This window comes from Leuresthes tenuis, unplaced genomic scaffold (genome assembly GCF_036924035.1).
Source record: "Leuresthes tenuis unplaced genomic scaffold, fLeuTen1.0.hap1 SCAF_5, whole genome shotgun sequence".
Lineage (NCBI taxonomy): Eukaryota > Metazoa > Chordata > Actinopteri > Atheriniformes > Atherinopsidae > Leuresthes > Leuresthes tenuis.
The window spans coordinates 17,642,453-17,657,021 of record NW_027325359.1 but is presented as its reverse complement, the minus strand read 5'-3'; the positions used below and the strand labels follow the sequence as shown (position 1 = coordinate 17,657,021).

Genomic DNA, 14,569 nt, shown 5'->3' with positions numbered 1-14,569 from the left:
GTAGTTAACTCGTCCTCCTCATTCCGTCAGAGGCTCTGCATCACATACGCACCCATCTACCTGCTCGTTCTTCCGTCTGGAGGAAACAACGCGTCTTTCAAACAGCCACTTTCAAAGGAATAAAAAAAAAAATAATTATGGCTAGCAGCTTCACAAGAATCCTGTCCTCCAAACGAAACGTCGGGATCCTGTCGTTGGTAGGAGGCTCCGTAACGGCTGGATTTCTGCTCCACCGTGAACATGTCAGCGCCGGAACGCCCGTGCGCAGGACGTACCCCGCCAGGTAATAGGTGCTATTTTAACAGCTTCTGTGTCCCATTAACGGTTTCAAAACACTTTCTATGCATTTACAGTAACAGTTTGGAAGGATGTAATATTTTTTTTTAATTTTTTTTTACCAGAGTATGTGTAATGTCATCCTTGTGAATTTCCAATACCATAAAAAAGTGCAATATAAGCTAATGAGGGTGGAGGGTGTATGACATTTTTTTAAAAAAGAAAAGAAAATGGTTACTTTTGGTTACTCGCAACCGCTTAAAAGTCCATTATATTGTCATTAGCACGATGAAACCTTGTTAGTTGAGAACTTGGAAGAATGAATGCCCTCTTTCATATCGTATGAGCATTTTACACAGCGCCATTATAATGAGTTGTACTCCGGCCATTAGCAGATCACTGAATTCGTAAGAGCTTGAATAAGGGCAACTGGACTCCTTTTTGGACCTGTAGGACGTTTCACCTCTCATCCGAAAGGCTTCTTCAGTTCTGAATGAGGAGGTGGGGAGTATCAGCTTATAAGCAGAGAGGGTCACTTGTGTCACTGAACCCCCCCCAAATAATTTCCATGTTGTTAGTGACATTAGGGCGAGTTTTGGCCACAGGATCCAGGGTGTGAATGGTTGTGAAGCTGCCTGGGGAGGAGAGCCACTGCTGCATTGTAGGTGCTGGGAAGGTGACGCTTGAGACCACCTCCTCTGTTCAAAGATGTTTTTTCCCAGTTTGACAATAGATGGCTTCCTTGACTCCTCTCTCAAACTATCTGTCATCTCACAAACTTGGTTTCAAATGAAAATAAATGGTGCAAACTTGACACAGTGACCAAAACTAAATGGGAACGACCACAAGCAAAAGGCAGAAATCTCCATCATGACACACGCAGCGATCACGAAGACACCGTTGTTTCATAATCAGGTCATAAAACCAGAGAACGACAGAATCATAAACCGTGTGGCTAACTTCTATCACATTACTAATCTTGTCCCTTCTACCGTTTTTTTTAGTAGCGATTTGGCGGATGGACCCCCACAAAATTCAAAGCACAATACAAAATGGAATATGTGGGTGTAATGCAAAGATCTAACATGGCTGTAAAATATAGCTCAACCTATGTGGAAAACTGAATTAAGCCGAGGTCTTATCTCGGCTCATAAAAGCAGATACTATAACAAAGAGCTGTGTATCCTTTCTAAATGAATAGAAGGTATTTCCCCTGAACCTGACTTCAAAGACTGAACAGTTGCTCCTTTACCAAAACTTGCATTTTAATGGAATATATTACTGTATGCTGATGCATGGATACGGAATAATGGGATTAAAAGACAATGCAATGAGGAAGGATGCGTACGTGCTCCGTGGCACAGCAGCATGTACTGTAAAACAGCATTGCTGTATGCAGCATTAGTGAATCATTATCTGCTACTTAGATATAAAACTCCAGGCATATATGTGTTTATATACAGTATACATATATATATTTATACACCCGGTATATTAAAGAGCACTTGCAGTAACAAAGTCAAATATAATATATACAAATATTATTTCTTCTTCCCATATTTTACTAATTTTTGCATTTGGTTTATTTGTGTGACAGAATTATTAGTCCACATGCTGCTAATTTTGATTCACAATATTGGAGCACATTCAGTGTTGGTTATACAAAGCAGTCAACCCTGTGTTAGTGGCCACCATCTTTCCTGGTGCAGCAAATTTTTTGCAGTGATAATAATAATTATTGTAATTTTACAGAGATTCCACCACTAAGGCCTGACTTTTTTATTTTATTTGGCTCTCTGGTATTGTCGGTCCTATCCGACAACCACTGACTTATTATCGATTATCTATAGTCTTCAAAATGAAAGCTAAGAAGTAAGAGACACTTTTGCCAGGGTCCATTCAAAGTATTCACCCTGCCAGGAATGGACCTAAAAAATTGTTCAGACTGGTAAAATGAAGCCTAAAGAAATATATTTAAAATTCCCAAAAATATGTATTTTTCATACATAAAAAGACTACAAAGTATTTTGTGCAAGTGTAATCCTTTTTATTGTTATGCTTTTAAGTCCAAAATTAGGATCCGCTGCTGCCACTTACCTCCTTGAGTCACGTAATTAGTAGGTTTCAGTTCAGTCATGTGCAATCTAAGAATCTGTGGGTGTATATATATATATATATATATATATATATATACATATATATATATATATACACCTGTTATGAAAGCCCAAGGGGTTCTCCAGACAGATGAGGGGCAAAGTTTAGGGTTGGCTTATTGAAAAATAATACTATTAATGATGCAAACTCACAAACCAGGCAAGAGACCAAATGTAACCCTGAAGGAGCCACAAAGCCTCACAGCAGAGATTGGAGCGTCTGACCAGAGAATCACTTTAAGCCCTGTACTCCAAAAAGACATTTAGAATAAGATAATCTAATCTAAAGAGACAAAAGTGTAACCTTCCAGACGTCAAGGAAAACGCCGTGTCGACCCGAGAACGCCATCTCCACGGTGCAGCGTGGCAGTGATCATCATATCACAGGGATTGTCTTTATCAGCAGAATGTGGGACAGCTGTCAGGATTGAAGGACAGATGGACGGTACTAAATACAGGCACATTATTAAGAATGGAGGTAAAAAACGCCATTTCTGAAAACCCCAAACATAAATTTGAAGACAGAGATAAGTAGTCTTTCACTTTTCTTTTGATAACCCAGCTGTATTTATTAAATACTTTGCTACTGAAGTAACACAAACGTAGATCTGTATTCTCCACCGGGATCAAACGCAGACTGAACATAGCACTAAATGTACGCTGCCTGTTGCTGCAGGCGGTGAGTACGTCTGTTGGCGTTGTTTGCAGCAGGCTGTCACAGGCTTGACCCCCTGTTACCTGTGTACGTGCCATGTGAAAAGTTCCTTCGGTGAGTCACTCGCTCTGCGTCGCAGTTAACCTACGAAGATCAATGCAGCCGTACTTTTATCTACCGTTTTTATTTGTGCAGTGCGGAGTACCCTGACCTGCGCAAACACAACAACTGCATGGCCAGTAACCTGACACCTGCGATCTACGCCAAGCTGTGTGATAAGGCCACTCCCAACGGTTACACGTTGGACTTGGCCATTCAGACGGGTGTGGACAACCCCGGGCACCCCTTCATCAAGACTGTTGGCATGGTGGCGGGAGACGAGGAGTCCTATGAGGTCAGACATCATCGTGCCTTTTCATACATACACGTGCATCCTTACAGATGGTGGGGGTGATGTCGTGGTCCCTGAATTGTTCACAGGCTATGGCATGTTTGCAGGGTTTGCCTTTGAATTTTTGAATCTCAGTCAGCCGGAACCTTTCAGTCAACCAGGAACTGTGACTTATCCGCTCAGACTGTATGACTCAATCAACAAGCCTCCTTTGTGAGCCTATACGGAAGCTTTATAACTAAACGTGCCAACTGTATAAAATGATGAATTTTGGTCTCCTGATGCAGAACTGAAAGTACATTTTGAGCTGCAGTGTATCATTTTATCAGACTATGTAAATGGGGTAAATGAATCAATATCAAAATACAACGGATAATATGTGCAGTTTATGTTGACACGCTAATTATAGTAAAAAGTATGCTCTATTTAAAACACACATAATCCTTAAAACCATAAACAAACCTCATGCCAAACTGGGAATTCTGCTCAAACCCTTTTCAAAAATAGCATGACTAAATACTGCAGCTTAAATTTTGAAACCTGTCCTGTTATAACCAGTTCTGTTTCAGGGGAAAAAGGTGCTTCTGTACCAGGGAGGCAGAGTTTTAAGCTAGGACACCTCTTTTGGGATGTTTTTAATGTCTGACTCTAATGAGAGTCGAACTACATTTCCATTTTTACTGCCCACTTCATTTAGGAGCCACAAAAATATCTTGTACCTCTGATAGAAGTCAGCTGGTCTCGTTAATCTGATGCTAACTGTGGGTCAGGGCAACCAAAGTGTGAAGTTTAAGGCTCCAGACACATGGTCACAGCTCTAAATGTCTGGGCTGTGTGTCACCACTATTTCCCGCTGTTGATTTGTGGGAGTAATTCTTTTTCATTGACCAAAAGGGTGTGGTATTCCTGTTGTATTAAAGTAGTTTTGGAAAAATTATGACTATCCAGATACAGTCACTGACCCACCCTTTTTTGCATGATGATCCACCACTCTTGCTAACGTGATAAGGGGTGAGTTAGAAGCTGAGCAGGGGACTGACATCTGACTGACTGACAGCCTTCCTTCATTCTTATCTGACGCAACTCAGTTTGTCAAACTAGACTGCAGAACGGCTGAATAAAGGTGGAAAACGTTTCTAGAGCAAGTTGGTGCAGATTTCGGTGTATTTTAAAAGCTCAGAAGGCGAATCATTTTTCTCTCGACTAATTCTCATGAGCCTCCCATTGTTTTTAGCAACTTTTAATAGTTTGTCCAATCTGCTTAACTTGGTAAATCTTCTGAAGAGTTCCTGCAGTTTTCAGATCAAGTATCTCTCAGCCTTTGCGTGATCTGTCTGTCAAAGTCGGTGTGTTAAACCTTCCCCCTGCGCCACAGTTGTTATCCCCATTTAGACCTTTGAGACATTTTTGAGATTGTCGTAACTAAAGTTCAATTCATCATCAACAGAAGCCTCAGCTCAGGTATTGTGCCGCCTCATTTTAAACCTGCAGCAGTGCAGCCTTAAAAGCTTCATCTGGACACTCTAACAGTCCTTTTAAAAAGTGCTTCGGTTTTAAAGCCCGTCATGGCAACGAAACTGCACTTCTGATTTTGAAAGACTTATTCATGCTTTCATCACATCCCAGCTGAACCACCGCCATGCCCTTTGCATCGGTGTGAGCCAGGCCTCTCTTTCAGGGCTGCAGTTGGTCCAGAATGCTGCAGCTCATCTTTTAACACAGTCACATAAGCCTGAGCACATCTTGCCAGCCTTTGCCTCCCTTTACAAGCTCCCTGTACATTTTAGGATTGATTTTAAAGTTTTTGTTATTGACCTATGTGGGACTTAATGGGCGAGCTCCTTTGTTGCTTTCTGACCTCTTAGAATCATATGTGCCTTCTCAATCACTCACATCCACCGATCATTTGCTTTAAGTTGTCCAAAGGTCACCTGAGACCACCACAGACGAGAACTAGCCTTTGCTGGTTTAGTGCCAAAATGATGGAACCAGCAGCCGTTGCGTGTTCAGCAGGCTTCAACACTTCCTGTTTTTAGGTCAGTTTGATTTGCTTAAGCTATTGTCTTTTTTTCATATATATATATATATATATATATATATATATATATATATATATATATATATACACGTGGGCAAAATTGTTGAAACTTTAAACTGACAAAAGTGATAATAAATAAAGATTTACTGAAAATGAACCAATGGAAATCAGACATTGCTTTTGAATTGTGGTTCAACAGAATCATTTTAAAAAACAAACTAATGAAACAGGCCTGGACAAAAATGATGGTACCCCTAGAAAAAAATTGTTAAACTAAGGTGCGTCCTCTCATTAGCATCACAGGTACAAACTTGTAATCAAACCTGGTGTCTACCTCACTGGACGAGCCAAGGCCTTGTGGCACTCAGGGGGATCACACTTAATGCCGCTTCTGCATAGCTTCAGTTTCAGTCTGTGGTTGTTGAAGGGATTAGAACACTTTCTGAAGCATTTACACGGATTGATGTCTCGATGGTTTTTTTTCATTCGCATTATCTTATTGTTTTATCGCTGATGAAGAGTTTTTAGGATTAAGTTTACTCTTGAGATGCAGTCGGTTTTAGTGTAGTGGTATTAGTATTTAGATTGATATCTTCCTGTAATTACCTTCCCCTCGAGGAAAGGATTGGATGGAGTTGAAATGATTCTTCTAAATCAATCGTCTTTACCTTCGATAAAGACTGTGTGCTGATATTAAGAATGTAACACGCATATCAAGGCTTTATATGACTCTTTATTCTTTTTTTTAGGTGTTTGCAGAGCTGTTAGACCCTGTCATCAGAGAGAGGCATAATGGCTATGATCCCTGCAAAATGAAGCACCCAACTGACCTGGACTCAAGCAAGGTATTGTAAGATCGATCCTATCTCCACGGCTCAGTGTCACCAGTTGAGAATGGTTTAACTGGTAATTTCTGGTTAAGGTGGGACAGAGCTTAGGCTTCTTTGTAGTTCTTTAAGCTTCTGTAAGCAGATGATCCAGATAGTGTGCATGGTACTACTATATAGTTATAACAATTTAAAAAAAGATATGGGCACTGGTTCATCTAGAATGAAAATATAATGATAATATTAATAATTTGAGGGGCAGGAAGGACTGAATCCTGTTAACTAGTAATCATCTGGAGGGGACTTGGCATTCTATTGTTTAGGGGAATACGGACAGGGTGGCTTCACAGCAATCTAAGCGTGCACTTTGATTGTTTTTTGGGCATATTTAGGAAGTTGTGCTCAAACTGGATCATTGAGCATTTGAACATGCAACTGTATATCTGAATGCTGGCGAGCAATGTTGAGGTGGAGATTTTAAGTTTGAGATCAGAGTTTTGAAGTGTCAGTTACCAGAGAGGGATTTAGGACGCAGATGCAGGGTCTTAGGGTTCAAGATGGTTTTATTATCAACACAAGACAAGATCACAGCGGCACTGCAGGGCGATCTCCCGCAGCGCAAACGAAAAGGGCTATAAACGCCTAAGCGCTCTCCTCCGTATCTACGAGGGAGGAGGAGCGCGGCTATGAAAGTTAACAAACTTAAAATCTCTCCACAACGGGAGGAAAACCAAAAGCTATGAACTCTTAACAAAACAAAGTCACGCTCTCAAAGTGAGGCGGAATAAAACAAAGGCGCACTCTTGAAAAACAGAGGCTCTATAAAACTTTAACTTTAACTGAAAGGCTCTCCTTTAACGGAGGCGACTATGAATGGTTACAACGAAAAATCACTCCGTGAAAATGGAGGACAAACAAAGCTATGGAACTTACCGTGACAATAAATAAACTATGGCTGTGGAATAAATTACAAGGCAAGGTGCGCTGCAGGAGAGTCGCTCACTGCAGGCTCGTGGGATCTGTGGCAAACAAGACAAGGTGGCTGGTAGTGACACTCGAACAGAGACAACATACTGGCACAGGTGGAAACACTTGGAATCAGGGAAGACAATCAGACGCTTGACACGGGAGGAAGGGCAAGATACCTGAAACGAGAGGACAAAATTAGTGCTTTTTCAAAATAAAACAGGAAATGACGAGACAAGACATGGAACGGAAAATAAACCGTGACATGAAGAAGACCACTACAGCGTCTGAGCATCAAAACAAGGTCCAATCAAAACTGTCTTGTGTTTAAAGACAGTAATGTAGCTCCATATTTTTTATGTAACAACCCACTCCACTGAACTCACGCCGTTGTCCAATAGCACCTTCTCCATTGCCACATGGAAATGCTGTAGCTGTTTCCATTCATATCTTGGTTTCAGATCCACTCGGGTCAATTCGATGAACGCTACGTGCTGTCGTCCAGGGTGAGGACGGGCCGCAGCATCCGAGGGCTGAGCCTCCCCCCTGCCTGCACCCGGGCGGAGCGCAGAGAGGTGGAAAGGGTGGTGGTGGATGCCCTCGCCGGTCTGAAGGGTGATCTGACTGGGAAATACTACAGTCTTACCCAAATGACGGACGCAGAGCAGCAGCAACTCATCGATGTGAGTGGTGCACAGATGGTTGTGTTTATTGTATGTTCATATAATTGATATGTTTGAACTTAATGTGGTAAAACAGTATTTTTCACCTCCACAGTCCTGGAGTTTTCATTTTCCCAGATATGTTTTGAAAATTGAATCAACAACTGGAGTTACAGAAGATATAAAATGCATTACCCATCACATTGCACTTCTATAGCATGCCAGTTTAGAAAACTGATACTTTTAAGCTACTTCAAAAAAAGCCAGTAGATTGAAAGCCTTCTTTGAATGTGAATAAAAGTTGCCTACAGGAAAAAGTGAGGGGGAGACAGTTTTATCACAAGTGATCAGAAAAGGGTTTGTTGTGGCTGCAAAGGCATTTTTCTCCCACTCACAATGAGTCAGATTAACCAGATTAGCTCAGAAGTAACAAAATGCTCTGTGAGTGTTTTTCGAAAAGTTTTTTTTTCCCACGTTTGTGAGGTCTAGATCCCAGAGATTCAGTCTGAATAACAAAGTGCGGTCCAGTTTAAGCTGTGTATGAAATACCTTTTTATCTGTGTGTCCAAACAGGACCACTTCTTGTTTGACAAGCCTGTGTCCCCCCTCCTGACCTGTGCAGGCATGGCTCGTGACTGGCCAGATGCTCGTGGTATTTGGTAAGCCTCCACAGTGCTCGCCATGTTTTAGAGTTGTTGAAAACAGCACGTGAGAACGAAAAAAAGAGTGCGAAAGAACCGGTTGGTGGCGTATGTAATGATGATCATTTTCTCCTTTGCTGGACAGTAGTACAAAGTTGTTGATGCAGGTGTTCAAGATCGTTATAATGCTTTATCACCGAAATTCTGCATTTAGCAATTTCTGGCTCATTTTTAATTTTCGAATAAATGTTCAATTAAAAGCTTGTTTGAAAACCTTTTAGTCAGCTTTGTAGCACCAGTGATGTAATCACTGCGTTGCTATGCTGTGGTGGAAGCACGGTAACGACCCAGGAATAACCCAGCTCAGTTTGTCAGCCAGCTGAAATCAATCACCAGCCTCCCTCTTCCCAGCCTCTCCTTAATAATTCACCTTCACTTCACCCCCCCATCGTCTCCTCTTTCAGGTGTTCTGGCAGCTTTCTCTTTCTTTGGCTCTCCTTTATCTTATTATTTTTTTTTTAGCCTTTGCCCAAGTTTGCTCTGCTTTTTTCTCCTTTTTGGTTATTAATCCCACCTCCCTTATAACACCACCTTTTGTCTTACTTCTCTTTCCTGTTTTGTATTTATTCCTCTTTTTTTTTTTTCCTTTTTCAATCTTGAGTCACTGTATTTTTCCATAAACAATAGTAAGGAGGTCAGTGTGGACAAAAAGCCTCTGTATTGGCTGAGGCTGGCTTTGTGTTGAACATCATGTGTCCGATGCCAGGAGGGAGGTCATCAAATTGCAGACTTTGTTTGACTCTGAGCTTTAGCTTTAGCTTTAGCACATGAGGAAAGGTTATGGTGTGACCAAACTTTTTTAAAAGGCTTTATTTGCGATTGTTCGATTAGCTCCCATTATCTTTTCTTGAGCTTTAGCTTTAGGACAAGTGGGAATTCTGACCTTGTTTTTGCACTATTCATTAATATTCGTCCTCTTAAGGAGTCAGTGCCCATCATCCAGAAAAAGTAGAAATATGAAAATAACTTTCCAATCATTTTTCTCCAATTTTTGTGGATTTTACTTCCTGTTATCTGCCTTAAAAAGCATCTAGTTCCTTTAAAGTAAGTCAGTATTTATTACTGCTGTGCAAGGCCGAGACTATCTGCAAATGATTTGTCACACAGTTAAAAAAATGCATGAGAAATGGGTGAGGAAATAGGAGGGATAGAAACTCTGTGCTTCACTGGCTGCTGCATTAGAATAAACGATGCTGCTCTGAGTTTCTCCACTGATCCTTAGTCACTATGATGAATGGCTGAAGACAGGCCCCTAACTCCCGAGCAACAGTAATGTATGGCTCAAAATAACTTCCCTCCATCCAGGCACAACAATGACAAGACGTTTTTGATTTGGATCAATGAGGAGGATCACACCAGGGTCATCTCCATGGAGAAGGGAGGCAACATGAAGAGAGTCTTTGAGAGGTTCTGCAAGGGCCTCAAGGAGGTAAGACTGTGTTTAGGATGTTATGATGACTACATATTGGTGTATTTAGAGATTTCAGAGTAGAGTTAGCTTTTTTTCCCACTCAAAATATGTTCTTATTTGTGCTAAGTGAAGAAATGAACTTGTAAAGAAATGCAGTCAGTCAGCAGCATGGCTGTGCATGATTTAATGAAGGTAGTAGATGAGCCCAGCGGTAGATTATAGTGGACTTGTTGGACTTTCCCCAAAGGGGAAGGCATAAATACTGTCCAAAAGCATTTATTTAAGTGTCAGGTTTGGAGGTTGTTGTGTAGGGAGGACCCAGATGCAGATAATTCCAAAAAATAAAAATGGATTTATTTAAACAAAAGGAAGACAAGGCGCGGCTGAACCGGTTAAACCAAACACATTAAACTGACTATGAAAAACTAACAAAACAAAACGTGGTATGAAGCATGACAATAACTAAATTATGGCAATGCACAAACCTGCCGTGAGAATAATGACGGTGAGGATTTCGCAGCGACATCAAGGGAACCTGGAAACTAAATACTGTGGGGAGGTGACTGGTGATGGAGTGCAGCTGAGAACAAAACAGGTGATGTGGATGAACCAAGAGTGACTGAGCGGAAAACAATGGCAAAACTAATGACTTAACAGAAACCCAAAAACCTAATGGCATAACAGGAAAACCAAGAACTAAAAACATCACAAAGCCAACAGATGTGACAGTAAGGAATGCTTGCTGAAGCAAAAACTGCTTCCACAAGTCTTCATTTAGCCTGGAAAAATAAAAGCCTGCACACAGATTAAAAAACACCGTCATTTATCCAAGACATCAAAGTTTGCCAGTAATAACAGAGCAAAGGACATGCAACATATCACTGCCCTGTTGCTCACTAGAGGTCATTTGATTGTTATTCTAGTGAATAGCTTCCCATTCTTTTATGTGTCAGTCTCGAAAAAGAGAGAAAAAAGGATCAAATGCTGCTAACTGCTCACTCTAAGTGATGGTCAACCACTCAGGTGGAGCGTCTGATCCAGGAGAGAGGCTGGGAGTTCATGTGGAATGAGAGGCTTGGCTACATCCTCACCTGCCCGTCCAATCTGGGCACAGGGCTCAGGGCTGGAGTCCACGTCAAACTGCCCCTGCTGAGCAAGGTAACAAGAAAAAGATTGTGCTGTCATCTCAATCTGTGTCATCTGCAGAAAAGACTCAAAACAGACAAGCAGACTTGTGTTTTTATCACTTTTAGAAGCTGCTGTATTAGACTTGTGTGTGTAACAAATGTGTTTTCTTTCCATCGCATATTCTTAACAAGCTGTTTTTTTTGTTTTTTTATCGTCTTACATATGTATCCAAATTGATGACAAATACAGGTTTAGCATAAGAAATGTTTGAAAGATTCCTGGTACAAAAATTCCCATTTCCTAATGCAGTGATTCGTGTTTTGTCACTCTTTTGAACGATTTCTGTCCCCTACCTCCTCGCAGGATCCCCGCCTCAGTAAGATCCTGGATAACCTGCGCCTTCAGAAGCGAGGGACAGGTGGAGTGGACACAGCAGCTGTGGGCGGTGTGTTCGACATCTCCAACCTGGACCGCCTGGGACAGTCCGAGGTAGGCAGACCTGAGTAGAAAGGCCCAGACGTGCGAGCTGCGTGGAAAATGAAGGATGTGGATAATTCTTCTGTTTGATGGAAGATTCCTGTCAGCCAGTAATACATCCCTGTTGTTGATGTGAATTAGAGCTGTAAAAATTGGCAAAATATGAGGTTTGACAGTTCTTTTATCCCACTATTTTTACAGACTATTACAGTACAACAGATCAGTTTGTGTACTCGCACACTTTGATTACATGGAGAGCAGAGATGGCTCTTTGTGGTCTCTGGCTGGAGTGCTGTGTACTGAAAATGTCTCCTCTTATATTCTTACTGTGTCATACCATTGTCTGACTCTGGGTGTTGCACGTTTGGAGTGTGTGGATCCCTCAGTGCTGTGCAGGGAAACTTTCAGGGTGGGCTCAGTATGCAAAGAAATGAGCATGGATGGGTAAAGGGGCGAAGCTGAAACAGTACAGAAATGAAATAAGAACTGAATTCCTCTTTTAGCCAGCTGAAGCAGATACTCTGCTTAAAGTAAGGTGAGGGTGCTTTTCACAGCCATTTTTAAAAACAACAATTCATCACTACACTTCATACAAAACAGGTAGTAAAGAGGAAATGAACCATCCTTTGTCTTTGGAAAAAAAAAAGCAGAAGGTCTCAGTGCTGTTAAATAGTTTTTAGAAAACTCATATGAGACAATGAGAAAAATAATGCACCTTCTTCTTTCCTGAATGCGCTCAGATCTTAAAGACATGAATAAATTCTCTGCTTTGAACAATGATGTTAAAATTGATCTGATTCCATTCTTTCTCATTCTTAGATAATTCACATTCAGTAAAAGTTCAAGCATGAAAACTTAAATAGATATCATAGAAGCTTAAATGTCCCTCTGAGGTGGGAGGTGTGTGTAGAAAACATGAAACGGCACTAAAACGCGATGTGTGTCTCTCCCTCAGGTCCAGCTGGTGCAGACAGTGATTGATGGCGTCAACTACCTTGTTGAGTGTGAGAAGAGACTGGAGAAAGGCCAGGACATCAAGGTGCCCCCACCTCTTAAGCAGTTTAAGTAGACACTGATCCCTCATCTTTGCACACAGTCCTCTGGGCACACACACATGCACAAACACCCCGCTCTGTGCCCATAGATATGATAAATATCTATGTCATTTCCTCCTTTACTACTACAATTACTACTCTACTACCTATTCAGTCACCTCTCCCTACACTGCAATCTACTCTTAATACTAATTTAATCAACATATGTTATTTGTAGCCAAACTGGCTAAAGCCAAATAAGAGTCCCTGAACTTGGCTGTATTAAATACAGGACGTTGAAACCGTGCTCTAAGCTCTGATTCTAATCTTGCTCTAAAACGGCAGCAGTGAGTTATTGGGATGCAGAAGTCATGGGTCTGTCTCTGCATGGCCAGAAAGTTTATGTGGCTCTGCTCCTCATCCCAATACACCCAGCTTCTCTCTGCCTCAGTGCTTTCCTGTCGCATGTCCTATACTCAGACCACCTCCACACACACCCCCCACCCCCACCCCCACCCCCCCCCCACTCCTGTGTGTTGGTTGCCTATATCTGGTGCTTGTGAAATCCATCCATTTGTGCTATGCTCTCCATAGTGGACTGCCTATACATAGTATCTTCACCATAATTTTCACCATTTTGAGTGGATTTGAATGTAAATTTACTGAAAGAAGACTGAAGAGAGAGGATTCGTATGTCTGGTGACACACTGGTGTCATATTGATATGTTGTAACACGCCGGCCGGGTTGGGCTCTGTACTGTAAGCTCCTGAAGCAATATCATTTGAGCTATAACTGAATGTCATACAGTAATGTCTTTTATTAAAGAAATCATCTATTTAACAGTACCGCCTCCTCTGTCTGTGTCTTATTTATCGACGTAATGTTGCTTTTTTTTGTTTCTGTTTGAGGTCGGTGAAATTCTCCGGTGTCCCAGGAGTTTTTTTTTTTTTTTATAAAATAGAAATCCTAAGCTTTAAGTATCCATGGTAACTAAGCTTTCAGGTCATGATAGCGATCAGCATAGTTGCTTAGTGCCATGTGACAATGTTTAGTCAGAGGCGTACTAAAGCTGGACTATGCTTAACAGGTGGGTACAGTGGGTTTTTATTTCCACGTGGACACGAGACCTGAAAATCGTAAAAATGTCTCTTCGGCTGCAAAAACAGTCTGAGTAGATCTCAATTAAAGGATAGAGCTCAGTGTTTTCCTTATGAACAAAACCTATTTAAAGATTAACACTAAATTAGTCCTCGTAATAGGAATCCTGTCAACTTATTTACAGTACTGTCTGGTTCTCTAAATTCTGATTTCTCTTTTTCTTGGTGACATATTGCTCCTATTGGAACAGTTTATGTACAGTCTTTTCTTGGGTCTTATGTTTCCATATTGCGATACATTTTCAGTGCAACACGCTCCCCTGCAGCTTTGAATAATGAGTGGCTCACAAGAATCCTTGGCTTTGAATAATCTCCATCAAATAATGCTCTTTTCTGAGTAAACGCTACGAGGCCAAGCCATTTTAGGGTATCGTTTCCACTTTTATCTGGCTTGTTCCGTGGAATATTTTGTCAAAATATCCCATGAAAGTCATCCAAAGCTCCCCAATGAATGGCTTTATACTCAGACTTTAATCACATGTAGCAGGGTGCAAACATTCAGCATTAAAACAGCAGCAAAACACAGAAACGTGTGCACGTGAACTTGAATGCGAGTCTTTGATTACAAAGCCTGAAGACGTCAGTGTTTTCTCTGCTGTGCAGGAAGTCTGTAACAACTGCTTTGTCCCACTGTCAATGAATGGATATTTTTCTGTCGTGGTGAAACGGGCAACAATTTTTCCAGTGTT

General features: G+C 41.3%; 1 protein-coding gene across 1 annotated transcript; it reads left to right on the top strand.

Annotated features, from left to right (window-relative positions):
• On the top strand, nt 1-13,568 carry LOC140307444 (creatine kinase U-type, mitochondrial-like). Its single transcript, XM_072386340.1, has 9 exons — nt 1-283; nt 3,283-3,481; nt 6,266-6,361; nt 7,771-7,992; nt 8,545-8,630; nt 9,978-10,101; nt 11,107-11,241; nt 11,575-11,700; nt 12,644-13,568. The coding sequence occupies exons 1-9, from the start codon at nt 138-140 to the stop codon at nt 12,755-12,757; spliced, it is 1,248 nt and encodes a 415-aa protein (XP_072242441.1). The 5' UTR covers nt 1-137; the 3' UTR covers nt 12,758-13,568.
• Nucleotides 13,569-14,569: the final 1,001 nt, after the last annotated feature.

Bases quoted from the DNA above. Each gene is read 5' to 3' on its own strand.
- LOC140307444 (XM_072386340.1), top strand. From the start codon at position 138: ATGGCTAGCAGCTTCACAAGAATCCTGTCCTCCAAACGAAACGTCGGG. The intron at 10,102-11,106 runs GTAAGACTGTGT...TCAACCACTCAG, and splicing joins TCTGCAAGGGCCTCAAGGAG to GTGGAGCGTCTGATCCAGGA. The intron at 11,701-12,643 runs GTAGGCAGACCT...TCTCTCCCTCAG, and splicing joins ACCGCCTGGGACAGTCCGAG to GTCCAGCTGGTGCAGACAGT.